This window comes from Nilaparvata lugens, chromosome X (genome assembly GCF_014356525.2).
Source record: "Nilaparvata lugens isolate BPH chromosome X, ASM1435652v1, whole genome shotgun sequence".
Lineage (NCBI taxonomy): Eukaryota > Metazoa > Arthropoda > Insecta > Hemiptera > Delphacidae > Nilaparvata > Nilaparvata lugens.
This window is the reverse complement of record NC_052518.1, coordinates 8,232,021-8,255,458: the sequence shown is the minus strand read 5'-3', so window position 1 is coordinate 8,255,458 and position 23,438 is coordinate 8,232,021. Positions and strand designations below refer to the sequence as shown.

Sequence of the window (23,438 nt, the reverse complement as noted above, 5' to 3'; positions counted from 1 at the left end):
TACCAAAATGTTAATTGTTTGATGTTTTATGTCTCATTTGGATAGTTTATAGAGTTGAAAATAGTATCTATAGTTTATATAGTTTATAGATATAAGTGTTGATTGTAATTTTATATAGTTTGTAATACAATATTCTAAAATCCTGTATTGCTTTATCATAAAATTTTATCTCATGAAAAACTCTAGAATTAGAAATGTTTGAGTAAGAAATGTCAAATTATTATTGGCAATTATCAAAATTACCAAAATGATAATTGTTTGATGTTTCATTTCTTTGATTTTTTGATGAAAAGGTACAAAAAGATGGATATATCTTTACGAGAAGTATTGATCATAATGTTATATAATACACTTATAAAAACCAGTTTCATGCAATATTTTATTTCAAGAAAATTCTAGAATGAGAAATGTAGGCTATGATAATTATTATTGTCAAATGATGTGACAATTATCAAAATTACCAAAATGATAATTGTTTGATGTGTTCATTTCTCATTCGGCTATAGTTTATAGATAGATATTCAAGTATGATACGGTACTGTACTAAAGCATTCCAAATTTGAGTAAAGGCTTTTCATTCGTGCAATTTCTGTTTCATTTCACCTCCTTATGCAATTACTATCATAGACATATTTTTTATTTTCTGTTAGGTCTAAGGCCTGAAAGGGCCCAGTTGATTACACATGAACTACTTCCGTGTGTACCTGAACGTTTATTAAATTCAACCGCCGTAAAATGACGTCATCGCATTGTCTTCTGATTAGTTCATTGGTTATTTTGTTGTTAGATGATATAATTTTTTGTAGTTTATCTGGATTTATTGCTATATCACAACTTGTAGTGATGTACTTTGTATTCTACATATTTCTATTATTTTTTTATAAATAGTATAAAATATTTGTACTATTATCATAATGATGATTTGTATGAAAATCATTGGAATGCACTGCACTCATTGCATCTGTTGTGAAGTGGTATTCTATACTACTCTACAGTAGTATTTAATTTCTACTTGAATTCAATTATATTTTTAATATTCTTATTTTTGTACTCTTACTATGTAAAATGAACTATTGTAATTATGTTGTTATGGAAATAATTTTTGGGAGAAATCCTGTATGCTTCCATGTTTTTCATAAATAAATAATTTTTTGGCGATTAAATTTAATAGAAGACGTACATGCAACCAGGTGTTAATTTTGTTTTGACAATGGGAGGAAAAGAAGTGGCTCTAAGCACCCGAATGGAGGCTAAAGTTCTTTTGTTTCAACATTTATTTAGGGGGCTGTGGGACGAAGAAGGGTGGCAAGGACTCTGTCAGTGCTCAGAATCATAGGTATATAGGTTAGTAGTTGCTAGTAACATATGCGTGGTTATCGCCACTTGCTCTCTATGTGCACATAGGCCCGCTTGCACAAAAGGCGGTTAAATTTTAATCGTGATTACTTCCACGAGGACCAATCGTTTTTGAAGAGACTACTTCTCTGATTGTTTCTCATGGAATTAACCACGATTAAAATTTAACCGGCACATAATATTTCAAAAGCAGGAGTGGCCGTAGTCGAGTGATTTAGATGCTGACATTGTAAACCAGAAGCCCGGGTTTTCTCGGGCGCTCTCGTGTTTTGGAGGGACACGTCTAGTCGTCGGTCCCGGCTGCCTGAAAACATACGTTAAGTCATGTCAGAGGCCCTTAAAGCAATGAGGTGCGACACCTGAAACTATGCAAAATCAGCGTTAAGCTTGCTGGGTTTATGGTGGCAAAGATGTCTGCGCTGTTTTAGGAACTTCATTAGTTTGAAATCCTATAACTCATCTACGACTGAATTATACCATAGCGATACCAAACGATAGCTATTGTTTCTCTATGATTATACTCTAATAACAATACCTTGGATCTGGTTGTGAATACAATATAATTGTACTTTATTATTGGAATTATTCCCCTCACTGTTCTGCATGAGTATAACATGAGAATGACTCGATTGAGTTAATTACGAAGCGGAGGAATTAAGAACTGCACCTGTCGAGTTAGTGCTTGATATCAACTTAAAGTCAATGTATTCTTGTACTGACGTTGATAGCGTAGTCAATGTTTTTTATTCTAAGATCTTCAAATGTCTTGATGTATGTGTACAGGAACGAAACAATAAAACAAGTAGAAAATAAGCACCCAACCTGGTTTCTATCTCATATAAAAGCTGAAGAATAAATTGTGCGAATGTGTCCGTGAGGCTGGTCACTAATGGTAGAACATGATATGCGCATGTTTATCATGCACTTATACACATTTTCATCATCAACCCATTTTATAGTTTGACGGAATTTTATGAAAACTCCTTCAATTAATGTTTGTCTTATAAAATACTGTATATTATACTAGTATATGTGTATAAGATTATATTTGTTATTTATGAGTTACCTAGATGGTATAAATTTGTATTGAGTGGGTCTCCACCCAAATTATTAATGTAATATGTTTCTTTTCAATTCTCTGACATTGTCTAATGCAATTTTGTAATTGTTCTTTGACAAAAATAAATTATTTATTTATTTAGCGTGAGGCTTCTAAGATACCTAAATTAAACAATCAATAATAATAAATTAACCACTGAAAATTATGAAAGAAAAATAATTTAACCTTAAATAGAGCAGCGAAGAAAAAAATCGGAGATACAATAACCTGACCTCAAAATATTTTGTTCGAAGAGGTTCGCTGTGAAACAACAATAATGTATGACGACACCGTGTATCATGCCACGCTTGTTCTACCTTTAGTGCCCAGCCTAAGAGAAATAAATTTTCTAGGCATCATCAGATGTTAAGGATTTGCAAAGGCTAAGAATAAACGTTCTACTGGTCATATTTTTCAAAGTTTTTCGATTTTTATATCACCAAGCTATCAAAATTGAAAAGTTTTCACAAGAAAACATTTTTTCCCGATCATTACTTTTTGATCATTACTACTCTTGAAATGGAAAGAGCATATCAAGATGAAAAGGAGTGAGCTGGGACTCAAATACAGTAAAATCTATTGGCTGTTGGGCAGACTATCACAACTCTCATTGGACAACAAAATATTGATTTATAAACAAATTCAATTCTAAAACCTATCTGGACGTATGGAATTCAGCTTTGGGGCTGCTCTAGAACATCTAACATCAATCAGATTCAAACATTCCAAAACAAAGTACTGCGGAACATGGTGAATGCGCCCTGGTACATAAGGAACAGCGATTTGCACCGAGATCTACACATCCCCTATGTGACCAGTGAAATAAGACGATTGGCAGCCCATCATGAGTCACGTCTTCATCAACACGACAACACCGAAGTCATCCAACTACTAGACAGCACTGAACTCACAAGGAGGTTGAAGAGAACAAAGCCCTTCGAGTTGGTGTAGTGCTAGTGAAGTGAAAAAAGTATAAATTAAATAAATGTGTAGCGAAAGAATTTAAAGTAGAAGAATTATAGATTAGAACTTTAGGCTTCACTGGAAGACTTTAGCAATAAAAATTAATATTTTAGGATAAGAAGTAAGAGAACAAAATCAATGGTTAGTCCTAGTGACTAATTTTAATGGAAGTAATAATAAAAAAAATTACTTTTTGTGATGTGAGCGCCTAAAGTTTTAATTTTTGGGACAGAACATTTCAAATTCGGTGAGAGATAAATCCATGAGATTTAGAGGATAGATTCTTCATGGTATTGTTGATCTAGTAAAACAAAAATTTTCTTTAAATATCAATTTTTGAGAAAGCTATACAATTTACCAAAAATAACTTTTACTTGAGTTATTTTTGGTAATTTGAATACCTTTCTCAAAAATTGATATTTGAAGACATTTTTTGTTTTACTAGGTCAACAATACCATGAAGAATTTATCCTTCAAATCTCATGGATTTATCTTATACCGAATTTGAAATGTTCTGTCCCGAAAATTTGAACTTTAGCCTCAAAAATTAATGATCGAAAAAAAAACATTTTCCCGAGAAAACTTTTTCATTTTGATAGCTTGATGATATAAAAATCGAGAAAAATTGAAAAATAAAATAAAATAAGTAGGAAGTTTATTTTTAGCCTTTGCACAGCCTTAAATAGATTAAGTGCTGAAATAATATTGCTGATGTTCATTGTGCATGGATTTGTTTTTGAATGTGTATTCAAATATTTGAGAAAGCCATTGCCCTGCTACATTAAATACTTCGTCCAATTTTCTGAGTGGTTGTTATGAAGGTGGAGTGGTAAATATGCATATTGAAATTAAACATGATATAACCAAAACCACTGATTTATTAAAATAATTTGAGATACTAGTTTCGGTTGTTACACCATTATCAATATTAATAAATCAATAAAAAAATCTTAAAGCACCCTTTATTTTAAATAAACTTTAAAATATTTCAACAACTATTTTCGGTGATCACACCATCGTCTACTAGTTGTTGGAATATTTTAAAGTTTTTTTTAAATAAAGGGTGCTTTAAGATTTTTATATTGTTTTATTAATTTAAAAAGTAGTCCATGTGAATGAAGTGTTTTTACCATTATCAATCTCTATCTAGTGATTTATTTAAGACGTTGAGACAGACTCAAACATCATCTATTTTATGTTAACTTTCAATTTATTATTGACTAGCATTCATTGACTTTTCTAAATTTGTGTTATGCAAAAATGGAAATAAAACTATTCATTATTATTATTATCACTTTCTATTAAAGATTGATAATGGTGTATTACAACCTAGAATCAGTATCTCAAATTTAAATAAATCAGTGGGTTTGACAATATCAAGTCGTCTTTATTCAACACCACTAAACTACTTTTCTAGAAGGTTTTATGTAAACTGTAGACTTTAAACTGTGATGTGTTTGAAAAAGAGAACATGATTTGACTGTTTTACATTTTTTATCTTTTGAGACATTAATTTAATATAGAGTATACAGGCCACTCTTCAATTTAAACTTTAGGCGCTCATATCGGAAAAAAATGATTTCCTGAGAAAAATTTTTCATTTTGATAGCTTGATGATGTACAAAATCGAAAAACTTTGGAAAATATCATCAGTAGAAAGTTTATTTTTAGCCTTTGCACAGTCATTTGTCTGTTCTATTGCCACCAATTGAGAATCTATAAAATCGACTTGGACAATGATTGATTGTTGATTATGTTGTCAACTTGGCTGAATGCTTCAATTAGGTGTTTCCCTCAATAAGGTATATTCACAAGTTGTCTATTGAACTATCTTATCTGCTCTAAATTAAATGCAATAACTACAAATGGTGCTTTTAAGTGGTAGAGTGAACATTACTGTCCAAACTTCACCACGTCAACAAATGAAAAAGATACACAAAGATACTATTAAAATAAAGATACACAACACTATAAGAGCTTTAATTTGAAACATTTTATTGAAAATAGATTTTAATAGGTAATCAACACTTGATCATTGTGCAACTCGTCATATCACTTAAATCTATTATGTTTACATGATAGAAATTCATGGAATTATTGAAACGTAAACTCACAAAAACAAGAATGAAAATGAATGGATAATTAAATAACAAAGGTATTCAGAAAGGCACCTAAACAACATGAAACTATAAGGAAACTTCATCTTCTAATGGAAAATTAACACAAAATTAGAATCTCTGTAGTGCTGTTCAAAAGTTTAAACAATGTAACTACTAAGAATAGATAACTGAAACAAAAATCTTCTAGGAAATAATGAGAAATCAAGAAAATAACAAACATGAATCATTAGTAATAAAAAATGGAATGTAATCATTTTAGGCCGAAATTATAAATTAATTTTTTTTCATGAGGCTCATTTTTTACAGTAAATAATAAGATCATTCTACTAAGTTGAAATCTTGTACGAACATACTTATCACACAGAAAGCTTTATCATCACAGTCATTATTAGTTCATAATATATTAGCCTATATTATCATCACATTATTAGTAGAATGTATTTATTAGTATTAGATATTATAACTATTTATCACAAAAATCCCACTTATTGTTTTAACTTGACTTAGTAACACAGAATGAAAAAATCTATGTCAAGCCGAAAATGCAGAAACTGCTGGTTGATTCCATTCCATTTCATACTAGCGTTGAACGATGTGTTCTTTATGGATCTGAAAAAAATGTTATACAAGTAAAAGTAAATAAAAGTGTTATTTTCGTGTAAAATATTCATAAAAATATAATACAATCAACATTACATTATAGCGATTTGTGCACACTGACATGTGACATCCTTCTTGAATTTTAGTACTTGCGGCTCTATATTTAGAATAATTAAGTAATTTTATTATCTTGAATCAATAGTATAAAAGTAATTCATAGTGTGAGAGAAATGGACGTTTCATTAAATTTAATTTAACGGAATAGCTGGAAACATTTTAAAATAGATTATGCAACTGTTTTCCTATCAGGATGCTCATCATAAATGTGGTAAAATTACAAGTTTTTATTTTTATAAGCGATACAAATAATGATCATCCGAAGGTGTTATTTGCTTGTTTTGTCTTCAATATTGATCGGTAGCAATTGAATCAATTTTTTTTACATCCTCCTCATTATCATTATATCTCTATGATTTTATAATTTCAGTTAATTTTAATCAGATGAAAAGTGCAGTATGCAAGAAATCTAATCAAGATTTTTATGAAATTTATCAACAGACAAATTAATTATTGGAAATAATTCAAAGATTGAATGGTCAATTAATGCTTACATTTTTTTCTTTCTTCATATTAATTAAATTTTTACATTTCGGAGTAGTTGTGTGGGTGATGTCGTGGTAGTTATACATATGAATATAAAGTATATAAAGTATATACATATGTATATAGTTATACATACTGAATGAAAAGACTAGATCGATATTTTGTTCAACCACAGATCTATTTATATTTTTTTCAACACTTTAGATGATCAGTACCCAGGTTTCATAACCCAGACGCAAAAACCATTAGAACAGCTGAGGATGTGGCAGGTTTCGCCATAAAACCTGGGCACTGATCATCAAAGGTGTTTTTTGAAAAATAGGCTATTTGGTATTGACTATCAATGTCCTTTTCTTCTTATGCTAGATAGAAAATTGAGTGAGGTGAAATATGACTGTGTTTATCGGTAAGGTAAATTGTGGTATAAGGTAGGCTTAATATTTATATATAATATTTATTGATAAGGTAAAATATGTTACCATATTTCAAAAACGAAACTGCTGAAGTATTTCTCGGAGAGATTCAGCTGGCGCATAACCTGCTGCCAAGAATGGGTGCTGAAGAGCCTCCTCAGCCGGCATTCGATCTTTTGGTACCAATTGCAAGAGTTTAAAGATGAATTCTGTGGATGTTGGCATCATTGTGGTAGTCGCCAAATAATCTTCCAGAGTATTCTCATTATGGTGAGCCAGTTTGGCGTGGAATTCGTCGTAGTTTGGAAGTGTGTCTGCTCCCGGCCAAATCTCTTTACTGGGAAATCCACAAAGCTCCGATATTTTTTCCATCTGATCAATAGGAAAAGTGTAACCTTTGAACAATCCTCGCCTTGTGAAGAACTCGACACAAATAAGGCCCGAACTCCACAGATCGATCTTCTCGTCATACTTTGTAGATCCAAGAAGGACCTCCGGACTTCTATACCACATGTTGCCAATGTTGGGATCCAAGTCATGCTGGTGATCAGCAACCACAACGGTAGTTACAAAATCGCAAATTTTGATAACTCCATCACATGATATGAGAATGTTGGACGGCATCAGGTCGCGATGCATCATTCCTCGACGGTGGATTGCTGCCACCCCAGTCATAAATTGTTTCACCATACATTTTATATGTCTCACATCGTACTGGATTTCTATGTTGTGGAGAATTCTAGCCAAGTTCGCTTTACACATTTCAAGAATGATTCCCTTGAATTCATCTTTTTTATTCTTTACTAACTCTATGATTTTGACGATATTCTCCTCATTCTGCAATGCTCGCAAAGCTTTTATTTCTTGGTAATCCAAACTTGTCATAGTTCCTTCAAAACGTGCATCACGACATGATTTCAGTGCAAAGTATTCATAATCTAATGCTTTATAATCCTTCTTGTCGAGTCCAACTTTCATGACTCTTCCATACTTTCCAAGACCAAGTGGTGAACCAAAAAAGTATTTTTCTTCTAGCACCGTAGGAAGTTCAGCCATCAATTCGGTGGACTTAGATTGCGGAAGTGGAACTGGAGTGTCCATTTTAAAAGAAATTTATATACTTTGATCGAAGAAATTTAATAAATTTCACAAAAACGCAGTGCTCTGATATTGATAGTCGCCTGAGATGAAACAATCGCGTTTATAGGATGATTGGGTAGCTGTATGGCAACAATCGAATGCGATACTAATATCAACTTTCACTTGAAACACTAAACAAAACTTTTTGGATGATTTTTGAGTTCTGCTTTTCCCATATTGACACTTCTTTAATTAATCAATAAAACTTATTATGTTCTATAAAAATCAACTTCACCGGCTTGAAATCAGAACTTTCAGAAACGTAACGATGCGCCGCCAAATATTATAGATAGCGCTATAATTATAGACAGGTAAGAGTTTGGTTTGAGCTTCATATTATTATGGAACATTTCATCGTAATAGTTATCAACTAAAAAAAATCTTCAACGATTTAAAAATTTACTGGAAAATAAAATTCCACTCAAGTTTCTATAGAAATTGTTTAAATAATTTTCTTACTCTAGTTTTAGTGCGCATTTTGAATGACCACTCTATATTTTTGGCAGTCTATGTATCAACGTAGTGGCTTCGTGGACACAAGCCTCTCTCTGTCTTACACAGCATCGTGATGCGCATGTGCAAGAAACGGTTTTTCCCTGTTCCATTCATCAGTCAGTTCTTTTAATGTAAAGCCTTGTACACACGTCCGTACAGATTCGCGCGAACAATCGTATGTACATATGCCTCAACATTCACTGTACGTCCTTGTGGACGCGATCCACGTATGCCTCGGCATTCAAAAAGCTATCTGATTTGCAGACGACACGAAGACATGGTAGATGTAGATTTTCCACATGACAACAATGGCGTCATTCCATCATTGAAGATAGTTATTACAAATTGCAGCAGTACCATTTTATTTCAATGACTTATATAATAAAATCAAAAATAAAACTTGACAAACGATGTTGGTGGGTTGAACGATTGTAGGTTGAAGTAAGGAAATAAATTGCTACATGACATAAGATTGACAGTTCAAACTTTATTAGGTTGTCAAAACATTATCTTGTTAATATACTGAATCTAATTCAACTAGTTATCTAAACAATAATGATAATATCATCATGAGGGAATCAATAACTCCACAAGAACGATTGGCTCTAACTTTGAGATTCTTGACATTAGGCGATTCATTTGTTGGTTTCCAATATCTATTCTGAATCTCAAAAAAGAAAATTTCTACAATAATTCCAGAAGTTTTGATGACCTAATCAAAGCACTTAACACTGTCTCACAAAATTGACAGTCTTCTTTAAGGAAATTAGCCATAAATTGAATCAAATACTAAATTGCTGCCCATTTTAAACTAACTCTGCTCATACACATGACAAAACAAGATTCTCCAAAAGATTAGCTTCAAGATTTACCTTTAAGGGAATACTAGTTCAAAGTTTGAATAAATCTCTCTATAGATAGCCTAGCTATCTAAAACGTATGATATCATATTGAAGATTACAATTTTAATTAACAACTCTGATTGATAACATGAAACAAACACAAGATGATTTGATAGCCACAGTAAAATAATATTTGAGCTATACTTTCTTGTAGGAACCCTTTAGAGAAGCTTCTTTCACTTAAATTATGCAGTTCTAAATTTGTTAATCATAATACAAATTATATATTCCATGCATGTTTCTATTTAAATATTTGACAATCCACATATCCTACAAAATTACAAAAATCCTACAATTTACAATAATTATTAGTTATTGGATCACAATTTGATTTGTCATTCATTAACCTAATTCATTGGAATTAGGTTATGACGCCTTCAATGTTTACGTTTTGCCTCACCCGTATGGCAAAATCGCGTCCACACGTACATTCAATGCTCGCCCGAGGCGCCTTTGAGCACGCCAAAATACCGACAGGGTTCCGGTTCGCCCACATGCCTCAGCGAACAGTGTCCACACGTGCGAATGCAAGCCCATACACGTATGCTCACCCGAGGCAAACGTACGTGTGTACACCGTTTAATGTTCTTTGTGATGACGGTTACCGCGCACTGTGACTGGAGCTGGCAGCGAACAGTTACAACACTGTATTCGTTTATGTGCAACTTCTAAAAAAGTAATGTCATTTTATTGATAATTATATTATGATATTATTTCATTTCGATATAAAATTTCATTTAATATCATAATCAATAAATTATCATTTTATTCAATCAAAAAATGAGTACTATTGGATTCTAATATGTCATATCATACAAAATTGCAAATAATTACATTATTTATGAATAAAATATTGATATTCCCTGTATTTTCCATATTATTTCTGTAAATTCCTATTCCTAATTTTTAAAGTTTGCTATTTTAAGTAATATTGTAGACCTACTGAAATTTATGTTACTTAAGACGACTCAGGCAAACAAAGCCTTAGCAACTCATCAAGCAAAGATAATAATGGCAAAGATAGTAACAAAAGGTCTATTCAGCATGATAAAAAATAAAATAAATTGAACTTTGCCAATGCAGTAAAAACTAACAAGAAAAGTTCCATGGACAAATATATTTTTATTGGAACAAATTCACCCAGTTATGGTGAAGTACAGAGCTGCACTCTATTGGGTGGGAAGAGAGCATGGTTTCACATAGGTAAAATAAAAAAGGGAACAACAGATAAGGATGTAAATTATTTTCTAACAAAAAACCTTCCAGGATTTTGATTTTTACTGGAACAGTTGTACACTAAAAGTCAGTCATACTGCAGCTTTAAGCTAGTAGTTGAGCTCCACAAAAAAGATGCAATCCTTGGCAGCAAACAATTGCTGAAGTATGTAACACTCAGGCTTTTTCCATTCAAGAAGAGGCAAGGGGGACTCTGAAATAGTGACACCATCCAAAAACAAGCAAAGATATTCAGAGGATGTAAACATGATAGTTTTGAACATTCAGTGCCTCAGAACAAAACTCAATGTGCATCACAGAGCACTGGTTGAAATAGGAGGAGTCAAACTTCTATGGAAATATCGGCACACTCAGCCTCGCCAGCATCTACTGCAGGAATCTACACAAGAATGAGGTTGCTACAATTTACAAGAACAAGAAAATGCAATATGAGATAGTAGATGTTGCTAATTATTGCAAGGAGTGCACATTGGGGCTTGTAGCGGTGGAGCTGGTGGATTATCATAGTATTGTTGTGTCTGTGTACCATCCACCAAATTCAGACTTTGAGGAATTCACACTGCTTCTTGAAAAATTCTTGTCCTTCGTTTTGAGCAGGCAGATTGAAGGTGACTTCAAAGTACTTGAACAACTGTAGAGATACGGTCCAGGTGGCATGGTACTTAGGATAGTGACATCCTATCTGGAGAATAGAAAACAAGTGGTCCAGCTGAGAGGTCCTAGCTCAAGACTGAAAGGTGTTGAGCATGGAGTAACACAGGGCTCGGTTTTGGGCCCCCTGTTGTTCATATTGCTCATTAATGACTTCCCAAGCCTCTTTGCCGATGACACCACCTTGATTTCCAGAGGTGTCACTGTAAAGGAAGGGTCCACCAGACTCATAGAAGGAGCTAAGTTGTGTTTTCTTGAAAAAAAAAGCTCAAAACAAATGAGAATAAAGCAAAAATCCTGGTTTGCTCATTGAAAGACAACCAGTTGCATCAAATCCAGTGAAGCTGTTAGGATTCTGGATGGATGAGAAATTGAGCTGGAATCATCATGTGAACCAAGTATGCAGGATATTGTCCAGAGTGTTGTAATCCCTCCGAAAACTGAGATATGTGGTGGATTGGAGCAGTCTTGTCATGGACTAACACTCGCGGTTTCACAGGCCTGCATCTACATCATCTATGACCTGCTCATGTGTAGTCATGCACCAGCTGTCCACGATGTGCTGCTACTGCAGGAGAAGGCTCTGAGGATACTGACATTTCCCAGCTTCAGAGATCACTGCAGGCCACTATTTAGGAATCTTGGGATACTCACGGTGTACAGTCAATAATTATGTGTTGTGCTCGCTGATATCAAAAGGTATCTGGAGCTATTTCAAAAAAGGTGCCACTAGACTGGCTGTGAACTACAATAGCTTTTTATCCCAGGGAATAAGATTTTTCAGCAGCCTTCCTTGGAAAATATAGGAAACATGGGTCTCTTGGTTCTATACATCAGTGGAAAATAAACTCCTGGAAAAGGATTTTCATGACTATGAGGAACCTCTTTTTGGGAGTCAAGCAACTCCACATAACGAATAGCAATGCAGGTTATTTTACTGTAGTCAGAGAATTCAGACACTGCCTAACTGGAAGTTCCAGTCCTTGGCAACGACCTCAAGTATCAAGTTGAAAAAAAACTTTTCAACAGCCTATGCAGTCTGAACAAATCGGAATTGTAAATAATTATTGTAAATTGCTAGATTCGAGAGTAGTTGAAACCAAATATCAATATTTCATTGCTAACAGCTACCATTATGAGCTAGATCTGAACCTTTTGAATCTCAAACCTTTTGAAACCCAACCTTTTGAATCCATCCTCTGAAACCCATTCAAATCTTTTTTAAGCGGTTTGCCATAGAAAGCATATAATTTACCTTGGGGGTATGAAGAGACAGACAGTACGATTTACAGATACGGTAATCTCCATCAGAGACAACAGTATCTTTACTCTATGATTCTATGTAGGCATACTTTCAAGAACACGGATGAACGATCGAACTTCATAACGTAGAAGTAATTGAATCACTTTTTCTTTCATAAGCTGAGAGCTTAAGCTGATGATGCCTCATACAGCTTGTTAGAAAATGGAATCTTGTTCTATAAATTTTTGTTTTTTGCAATCATTAATCTATCATAACAAAAAAAAAAGAATTCAAATTTAAAAATAACTATCAATCTAATTGAGTTTGAGTTTTGAGTAATCGTTGCCATGGCAAGGTTGGTAACATCTGTTTTCCTCCTATGTTATGTGCATCTGCGACAAACTGACATCATAAAGTAAACAAGATAATGGAATTTTCAGGTAAATATTGTTATTTTTATCATTTATATTTATTGTGATTATACTTTCAAATGGTTGATAAACATACATTCACTTAATTTATTTCTAATCTCTGGTTTAATATAAATTAAAACAGCCAAGTTATTTAGCTATTATGTTCATAAACCGGTACCTAACCCAGCTTGGCAACAAGAAAACATTTTTAATATTATTTCGAAAATTTATTGATGAATTTGCAGTCGGATAATAGTTATTTGTGGTTACATTATGTATAATAATATTTCAAATGAGAAGAGGAAATTAATTTTATTTAATACGGTAACTTAACTGGTAGGCCCTGACAGTACTACTATGCAATTCAATAGTAAATTCAGTCTTGGCTCTTGGGAAGAGTTGAAACTAGTTTGTTGTGCTTTGATAATTTAAAAAGGGTACTTGATAACTTATTGTGTTTCAATAATTCCAGTAGGCTAGCCTTAATAAGAAAATATGGTATTCAATATTTTTAGCATTATGACTGTTAAACCTAGAAATTTGTTAACCTAAATGGCTAACAGTCACTATGTATTAACTGTGTTTTGATCCAATTTTTCACTTTACAAAGATTTACTATTGAAAACTATTTTAATCTGCGTTATGCACTTCTACAAGAATTTTCGTTATCTGAATTTGCAGTTATATTATCGCTGATTGTTGTTTATCATATTCAAGTAAAGTTTCCTGGAAAGATTCTATTATGTTTTTGAGACCTAGTAACTTGAATTGAACCTAAGAATTTTATTCTTGCCTAGTAAGGTTCTTAAATAAAATGTCGTATGTTAATTCTCAGCTGAAATCCGCGTACAACCGTGGATACTTTTAAGAATTCCTCATTTGGTGTTCCATGATGCCCGTGGATTTCACATCAGTTGAGACATTCCAGTTTCAATATCGCAATATTTAAGGAAGCCTTAGCAGCAAAGGAGCTGTATGTATAATTTCAAACTGATAAATTCAGCTTTGGGGGATTTGGTGTGTTGCTAGATTGTAAGCAGGGAATGGATAACGTATACATTGGCTCACTCTTATGTGTAATGCACTGTTTAATAAGTCACCTCTTCAGAAATGTTCCAACCAATACCGGTATATAGGCTTTGTATTAATTTTCCTTTTATCTTGTACACTCAAGTTAGGTTGTACCTTATTGTTTTGTTCTGTAATTGAGAAGAATCCCTTCAAAATCTTCAGAAAAATGTGTGAATAGTTCGCTTTGTATATACGGTACTTAGGCCTGTCACAGAGCTCGACCGTGTGTCAGTCGCACTTGTCTGGCTACTGCAAATCCGTACAAAGCTGATCGTGCGGCTACTTTAAGGCTCAACTCGCGACTCTACTCTAGTCGAGAGCACGTGTTTCCAAATGGTGACACTCAGACCAGTCGACTCTATAGTGTGGTTAACGTTATTATGGTAGAAGAATAGCGATGCCAATTCTCTGCATTAATTAATTATATTTCTTCACCGTCAAAAACATAATTGTCATCGTTGTGGACCTAGAAAAGGATAGTACCACCGGCTTTGTCGAATGATAGACAAGGATAGCAAAACCGAAGTTGATCAAATACTGTCATTATAACGTGGACCTCACTATAGTCTCCGCGACTGTCACCGTTTGAAAACACATGCTCTCGACTAGAGTCGAGTCTCTTCTCGACCTGAGCCTAATTCTCACATAAGGTAGGCCTACGCGACTATCACTGTCGTGCGAGCTCTGAAACTGGCCTTATAGTCTTCTTTTTTCTCGTTCTGATAAACCACCATGGCATGGTAAATCATTATATCAAGTATTCTTTTTTCAATTTCTGCTTTTGAACATTACTCTTGGATAAACAAGCTATAAAACATTATGTTATGTTTCCATTCTTGTTGTATTCAGATTTATATAATGCACTGTTATTGGCATTTTGTAATGTTTGACGTTGTTTGTCATTATTCGATCTTTTAACCCTAAAGAGACACACTGGGGTGTTTTACACCCCAGGGATTTTTTTCTGTTCTACAGTTGACAATATCAAACAGATGGGAATTTATGCCCAGTCTAAATTAGGTTTGTAGTATTGTTAACTACTCTCCACACCACTTCCAGTCAGTAATAGCATTCTACAAGGTCACCAGCTCATCTTGTTCTTCGTTTGGGGTGTCTAACACCCCAGAGTGTCTTTTACGTAGCACTTTTATCAAACACTTTTATTACAAAGATTTACTTGTATTGTCACTACGAATGTGGTATGGGATGATGGATAAGATTGAAATGAATGCTATGATTCTCTACAACTTGAGATTCAAAGCAATAAAATGAAGAGACGTGAGTTTTTGATGAAGTTGTCATTGGCAATGATCAAGCCATTCGTTCAAACCGGATTAGGAGCTCCACCACTTAGGCGGAACATACGTACTTCTGAAATTGGTATAAATATTGATAAGCAGTGCTTTACTTTTGATTTCTGTATGCACTTGGAACAAAAATGATTAAGAAATGATGAAGTATGGTCTAAGTACTTGTTTTTTCATATTTTTCATCAAAGAAAAATGCAAAATTATATTGGGGTGTTAAATACCGCAGTGTGTCTACTGTGTCAGCATAAAGTAAGTGTGTCTCTGTAGGGTTAAATAGACTATTTTTATTTTGAATTTGAACTCGTACTATAGTAGCCGTACATCAAGATGGCTCCTGATGATATTTTGAAAAAAGAATATCTTTTTAGCATGCCCAGAACTGAAAGTTTCTGTTTAAACATAAAACTGCCATGAAAATAATTTTCTTGTGATAAAAGTTGCAATCTATACATGCGAAATGAATATTAATAAGGGCACTAATGTGCGGCTATAATAGCACTCTTGCACCTTTGACATTTCCAATGTTCCTCAAATTTGTATATAAATGGATAGAGTATTTCCTATTGTATTTCTGTAGCTGTATTCAGTTTATTGTTGTTAATCTGTGTGCAGATCTACACGCATCAAATACATTATACACATATCACTTTTATACTTCTTATTGTCTTGTTATTTTGTATTTTTTTTCATTATTGTACTTGAGTTTTCTCACTTATTATTTGAATGATGTCTTGTTATTTTTTCATTATTGTACTTGAAATTACTCACTAATTATTTGGATGATGTGTTTATATGAATAGCTCATTCAAGAGATTATTATGGATTCATAAAAGATTTCAGGTTGCATGTGTTGAGTTTGTAATGTTGTGTTATTTGATATGAGAATTATATTTTAGAACAAAACACTGCACTTGGCATGTAATTCTTTTTGCAACTTATTAATAAAAAAACATATTGTATGTTGTTTGCACGCATGTAGTTAAACTAATATTATTGTACATACAGAATGGACTGTGCGTTTCTAGTAGATTGTTTCAATATAAGCGTGATTTATGGTTGAGGTTTTAATGGCATTAGTGTAACTGTTCAGTGTAACAACAGCGTTTTGTGATTTCACGTCTTGAAAGCCTTTTGGTTAATAAACCATATCCATCTAACAAATCATATCTATTGAAATTATTTCCTCAATTTTTGTAATTGATGTTTTTTAAAACACTCAAAAGTGTGTGGTTTTTAACTATAATATATTATGTGATGTTTTTCTTACATTCATTGTATTCTTTTTTATATTAGTCATTTTTTTAGTTTGGAAGCATACAATACTGTACCTTTATAATATTTCATGGTGTTGAGAAATTTCTTGAAACAGGCCACTGAACACCAAAATGTGTTATTACTGAGGATATTTTATGTAAAATAGAAATCTATTGATTGATTTATAGAGACGTGTTTTTGGCCTATATTTCTTTCGACATGTTCCTATTTCTATCAATTTGAAGTTAATTTTCTCATACTCACCTGCCTGAAATTGTTCACTTGATTGTCTTTCCTATTGAATTAAAATTACAATCTATTTTTTAAAAATGAAACATTTTCAGCCAATACAATACTACAAAACTACAATATCAGCCAAAATTAATTTTTTGAGCCAATGAAAATCTTTAATAAATCTATAACCACCAAAACAAAGTGTATATTATGTCATATCTTTTGTTTTTTAACCAACTTGATGATAGATTGCTTTCTCTTATAGTGCTAGTGATGTATTGTATGTAATACGCTGAACAATCTTAGTTGGCCATGTTCTATTCTACTGTTTTTGATGATATTTATGCTTTATTGTAGGCCGTCAACCTAAAGATCCATACTTCATTGAAGATTACAAAAAGAGAAAGGAAGAAAACCGTGCAAGAATAGCCAGATTGGCCAAAAATGTAAACAGAGTGATTGAAGGCGCTAGTACCAGTGCAAACCCATCTTTTCCAACTGAGAGCAGTGAAGAAACGATCAATGCGGACCCGCCTCGTGACCTCTGTGTCACACTTGACATTGAGAAGTTTTTCAGTGGTGAGGAGTGGGCATCCAAAACTCACCTGGAAAGAAAGGAACTCAGATCTCAACTGGAAACATACCGATATTCGTTAAAGCATACTTCAGGTTAGTTAGTATTTTCGAAACAACTTTTATGGCCATTTTATATTATCTTTCTTTCTCTCCTCATCTTCCTTGTTATTTTCCTTCTCCAGCTTTTCCTTATTCAATTTGATTGTATGGTAAGAGATGTAGTGGTATTTCTCCATAATTGAAAGAAAATGACGTTGATGTTGTCAAAATAATATAGTGGTATGTTAGTTAGTTTAATTTTCGTCTTATAACACTACAGCATCAAGCAAAGCTAGGTAGTAAATGACATGTTAAAAGTATTGAGTACAGTACTCAAAAAAGTAATTATAAAAGAGAGAAAAAAAGAAGAAAATCAGAACATACAAAGGCGTTAAAAAAAAAGCCTTGCAAAAAAAATCCTAAACGCGCCAACAGTTGAAGCTTTCCTCTAAACTGTACGGAGATGCATCGTTCAATTTAGCTTTTATTGCATTCTTGAACCTTTCTGAGCTCTCAATACATTCTATTTCAATAGGAAGAGAGTTATAAGCTCTTAATCCGCTCATGTGCAGTACCTTAGGCAGCTGAACTTCGCATTTAGTCAGCTAGGGTAAGTCCTGGGTGCCGGTCACTGTAGGAACATCAGTGTGCAGTGGGTATGGCATCTTGGCGTGGGGGGGGGTGCCTCATCCAATGTATTGCAGCCCCTTGCCAAGGGGCCCTTTGCCAGCCCCTTTGTTTCACAAAGATCACTCATTAAAACGCTTCTTTTAAAAAATAACAGATACCCTACTCATTTGTTGTTCCTCGAATTTCCAGTTTTGAATATTAAACAGCTCTTCATTAAAAACCTTTTAATTTTTATTAAAAGAAACAATTCCCTATTTACAGAAATTCAGCATAATTATCCTACCAGAAATAGATTAAATATTAACATCCAAATCCCTCGTCTCGAAAACTCAATGCAATTATCAAACTATTTCCATTTGGCCCATTGGCTTTATCGTAATGCTCCTCTTTCCATTGAACTCAAAATGAAACACATTATAACAAACGAGACTTGATACGGATTTAATCCAGTTTAAAATGAAATTTAGTTTAAACTGACACTGTGCAAACGGCCCTTATAATATTATATGTCCAAGTGTCAATCATTTGCTCGCAGTTGATAATTACCCGCAGTTGGTGGGTCACTTTGGGGGGGGACCGTCATCGCCGGACCCCCCTTAGCCCAGGAATACACGAGATGGCGTAGTGCCGGACGGCTGTTCCCCGGTTACGGCGCCGGATGTGATTCATGTCAGTGGAAATGATAGGCTGGCAAAGTTGCCGATTCTCTGTTACCACCGCCGTCCATTCTAGACAGCTGTTATTCAATCATCTTGGTATATCTGATCTAATATCAATAATATAAAATTAATAATATCTAATATAATTACATTGCAGTGACGAAATATATTCTATCTTGATTTAATAATACATTTTCGTATTTTGGTAGTTCATCATCGTATTTCTAAGTAGTCTGAAAGCAATTTGGCAGCGGTGTGGAGCTAGTAAAGGATGGAGTCGTTCGCTTTGTCTAATGTTTGACAAGTAAGCAAATCAATGTTAAGGCTGTTCGGCACACTTTTTTCATTATTTAAATTGGATAATATTTTTCAATATAATTGTTAAGAACATTATAAGAGTGAGAAAAAGTGGCAACTATAATTTTCAAGTGGTCTAATAAGCGAGTTATGGGTTGTTGAAGTGCTAACTTTCCAGATTCCGTTTTCTTTCCAGATCATAAACGGTTTCGACTATATTATTAGAACTTCTCATTAAAAACTCGAAAAATGTATCTTCCAAAACAAAAACATTTTATTCCCCATATCGTTCATAAATAAAAAAGTAACATTTTTTGTAAATTCGATAACTTGTTTATTTTGGCATTAATCGCGGAAAACGCATATTAGAAGAAAGCCAATGATATACTGAATGTATTAAAAAAAACTCCAATCGAAAATTCGAAACCGTTTATGATCTGGAAAGAAAACGGAGTTAGCACTTCAACAACCCATAACTCGCTTATTAAACCACTTAGAAAATTTCAGTTGCCACTTTTTCTCACTCATGAGGTGCTTACAGATTTACGCGCCGCGAACATGAGCAATTCACTTTTAATCAGCTGATGCCAAGCTTTTTATATCTGAATCTCACCGTTTCTGTAAAAATACAGATATAATCAGCTGATTAAAAGTGAATTGCTCATGTTCGCGGCGCGTATATCTGTACGCACCTTTATAATGATCTTAGCAATTATATTGAAAAAGATTATCCAATTTAAATAAAAATAAAAAGGTGTACCAAACAGCCTTAATCTGGTGCTGACTTTATAACGTGAATCGCACTATAGAATCCGCATTTCTATAGATTTTATATTTAGAATTACCAATTTTATTATTAAACGAAAATCCAAATTACTTTGTCTTATCGTTTGTAAGTATTGAGATGTGACCTGGTTTCAATAATTTTAGTTATTCTAGTGGTTTGAATAAGCTCTTTTTCTTTCTATTGACATGTTTGCTGTACCCAGTTGTTCGAGCTCACTGCCGGCGCACAAGTTTTCTTTGCCGGTAGTGCCATTTTGTAAGTTAGAATATTTATTTTATCAATCTGTATTATTCTATGGCAAATAAATGAATTTGAATTTGAAAAAAATGCTGTAATTCACCCCGAAGACGGATATTAATAATGGGAAAGAAATTAATCACTTGAAAATTATCAATAACTAGTCTTCGGGGTGAATTACAGCATTTAATTTGGATTTTCGTTTAATAATAAAAATATCGGGGCACCGAGCTTCGCTCGTTATTTCTATTTATTGATGAACAGAATACAATTCTCTAAAATGATCGTGTTTATATTTTACAGCTGGCTATACGTCAGCTTATGATCCACGGGGATGCGATATTTTGATTTTCCACAGAATCACTCGCTCACTTTTTACTATCCACAGACGACGAAAGTTTCAGCCAAGGATGAATTATCCTTTTAATGTCGTTCAGCGAGTTTTCCCAAGGATGAAACCTAGTGCAATCGAATTTTTATATCATAAACCTACTGTGTTCCAAATTTCGTAAAAATCTTTAGAGCCGTTTTCGAGTTCCGTTGAACATAAATAACTAGATAACCAGATATAAAAATATAAAGAGATATACAGAAATTGCTCGCTTAATATATTAGGATTGTTGAATCATTAGCATTTGAATAATTGCAACATCTCAGTAATTTTCATCTGTAGACTAACTGGCCACTATTGCTTCGTATAAAATGAGAACTGCTATCCAGAGATTGTCAGTTTGGTATAAGGGTGAGCATTCCTGACCGGCAATTAGGAGGTACTGGGTTCGATTCCTGGGCTGACAAATAATTTTTGAATAGTAGCGCTCATCGAATTTCCATCTAGCTGTTTACCCTGTTGTCAATATTTGCTGTAGCAGAAGTCTTCGGGGTGAATTACAGCATTTAATATGGATTTTCGTTTAATAATAAAATAGTTGAATCATTAGCATTTGAATAATTGCAACATCTCAGTAATTTTCATCTCTATATTTAAAATTACAGGAAGTTGATAGAAATTTGAAGATTATTCTGTAAGTATTTTTCTATTTCATCCATCAAGTTGAATCTGAAACCTTGAAACTTATTTACCAATATCTGGTGTGTAATTTTAAATGTAAGTGGTTAAATTTTTTAAGAGTTTGAAAAGTATCTATTGTACACAATTATGGCATCGCTGAAATTCTTAGCCGTACTGCATTTGCCTTTTTAGTGTCTGTGAAATAGGTTTGAATGTGTTAGAGGCTACGAGATAATAACATGAACCTCAAACGGTGAAAAAAGTCGCTGGTATTGTAGGGACATAGTGGTGGGAATGTCTCTCTCACACCTCCCCTCTCACTCTGCATTCATACCGCCAGAACAGAAATTGTTTGAAGTGAAGATACCTGCTGCTGAGAACGAACTAACAAACGTTTACCCACACACTAAAAAAATTGAGTTGAGTCTCGCGGCTTCTAGTAGACTACAGGCGTCTTAGTGTTAGATCAAGACCATATCAGCCAATCAGAGAGCTTCCTGCCCTGCCGACTCGCCTGAAAACGCATGAAAAAACTCTCCGTGTGGCCTCGCCCCTTAGTGTGTTGAGAAGGGGAGGAGTCTCCTCCCCTCCAACTTACCATAAGGGTAGGAGTGGTAAGCAGTTATAGAAGGAGAAACTTTACTTTCTCTCTCCACTGTTCGTTTACTCACTCTCTCTCTAGTCTATTCTGGTCTGATATTTCTCAACTGATAACATTGTAGGTAGCCCACCTAAATTTAAAATTATTTTTAAGCCACATTATTCTTTAACCTATCTAGCTCAAGATTATTTTTCTTTTCCACCCATATCAACAGTTGCAAGTTCACGCGCTAGCGTTAAACTCTTTGCTGTTGATTATGGTCTGTCTGCCTATTCATAAAATAATGTTGATTTCTAAAAAGCAACTCTGAAAGAATAAATTATTAATATTGGTATTTAATCTGTACTACTGTTCACTGCTAATTACTACAATTATTACTATTTACTATAATCAGCTATGTCATTTCTATGTCAGAAAGTTATTAAATTGCCTAATGAAATAAGACAAGATAATTCAGCTTGTTCGGATACAACGATTCTTTGCCACCTTCTCCGATCCCTGGCTGTTGTCGGCAAAGAATCATGGACAATTTGTAAAATTTACTAAATAAAATTCAATATATGTAAATTTTGTTATTTCAAGATGTTTTTTTTTGTAACTGCCAACCAAAAATTACCTCAATTGAGAGGCTTTTGTTCATTTCATGAATGCCAATAAAACTATTATTATTATGATTATTATTATTGTTATTATTATTAATGGATACTATTGTACAATGATTTATGAAATGAATTGTTATGTTTTTCATAAGCTTATTTATTGTCGCTCAATAGTTACATACATGCATGACAAAAATGTGGAATATGAACGTGGGATTTGTGCAATGACAAGTTTATCTTGATACTTTTATCCTCATATAAATTTCAAATCAATTGTTTTATTGAATAAATTACTCAACTCATTCATTCATGGCTGTTTTTACAATCATCTCCTTGACTGTCTCCACCTGAAGGTCTCTATGAAGGTCGGCGTTCCTGATGAAATATGGAGCATGGATATGCCAATTTTGCTGTCTGCTGTACAGCCCCACAGTTGCGCACTATACAACCAGACAGGCCTCAGTATTGTTTGTAGAGTAGAATTTCATTGTAGGCTGATAAGCTTGAATTCCTTCCTATCAGCCAATATATCCTACTGTACTTGTAGTTGAGCTCATCCCTCTTTTTCTTGACATGGCTTTTCCCGAAGAATAGAAAAATCCACAAGGAAGAAGAAATTTGAGCCCTATTGAGAAACGATTTCAAGACGTCTCGAATAAGCATTATGCACATATCCTGTTGAGAACGGCTTGAAAAGAATTCTGTGTTCATCAAGGTCACTTGACTACTTGTCAAGTATGATTATTGTATTGCTTATTGAAAATATTCAACTTTACCATGCATATGACTAGAAATTATAATCTCATGGGTTGCAGCCAATCATAAATTGCACTATTCAATCATAGATTTAAAAATACAATTTGAAATAGTTTATATCATTCATCTCTTTCAACAAACA

General features: G+C 33.5%; 3 protein-coding genes across 4 annotated transcripts in view; 1 reads left to right on the top strand and 2 right to left on the bottom strand.

Moving 5' to 3' along the window:
- Positions 1–5,396: 5,396 nt before the first annotated feature.
- Positions 5,397–8,588, bottom strand: LOC111064502 (cell division control protein 2 homolog). The gene is made up of 2 exons (XM_039442341.1): positions 7,221–8,588; positions 5,397–6,147 (listed from the first exon to the last, which is right to left on the bottom strand). The coding sequence occupies exon 1, from the start codon at positions 8,253–8,255 to the stop codon at positions 7,227–7,229; it is 1,029 nt and encodes a 342-aa protein (XP_039298275.1). The 5' UTR covers positions 8,256–8,588; the 3' UTR covers positions 5,397–6,147; positions 7,221–7,226.
- Positions 8,589–13,205: 4,617 nt separating this feature from the next.
- Positions 13,206–18,409, top strand: LOC120354759. 2 transcript variants are annotated; one of them, XR_005573125.1, is made up of 3 exons: positions 13,212–13,261; positions 14,070–14,207; positions 17,461–18,409. XR_005573125.1 is itself a non-coding variant. In XM_039442340.1 (2 exons), the coding sequence occupies exons 1-2, from the start codon at positions 13,249–13,251 to the stop codon at positions 17,775–17,777; spliced, it is 330 nt and encodes a 109-aa protein (XP_039298274.1). In that variant the 5' UTR covers positions 13,206–13,248; the 3' UTR covers positions 17,778–18,407. The 2 variants fall into 2 exon arrangements, 1 of the variants encoding a protein (XP_039298274.1); XM_039442340.1 differs by lacking the exon at positions 14,070–14,207 and having other exon boundaries at positions 13,206–13,261; positions 17,461–18,407.
- Positions 18,410–22,839: 4,430 nt separating this feature from the next.
- Positions 22,840–23,438, bottom strand: part of LOC120354376 (protein TsetseEP-like) — a 27,123-nt gene continuing 26,524 nt past the window's right edge. Inside the window, exon 4 of the mRNA XM_039441432.1 lies at positions 22,840–22,915. Within this exon, the coding sequence (XP_039297366.1) occupies positions 22,840–22,915 (76 nt within the window). The remainder of the gene's footprint in view (positions 22,916–23,438) is intronic.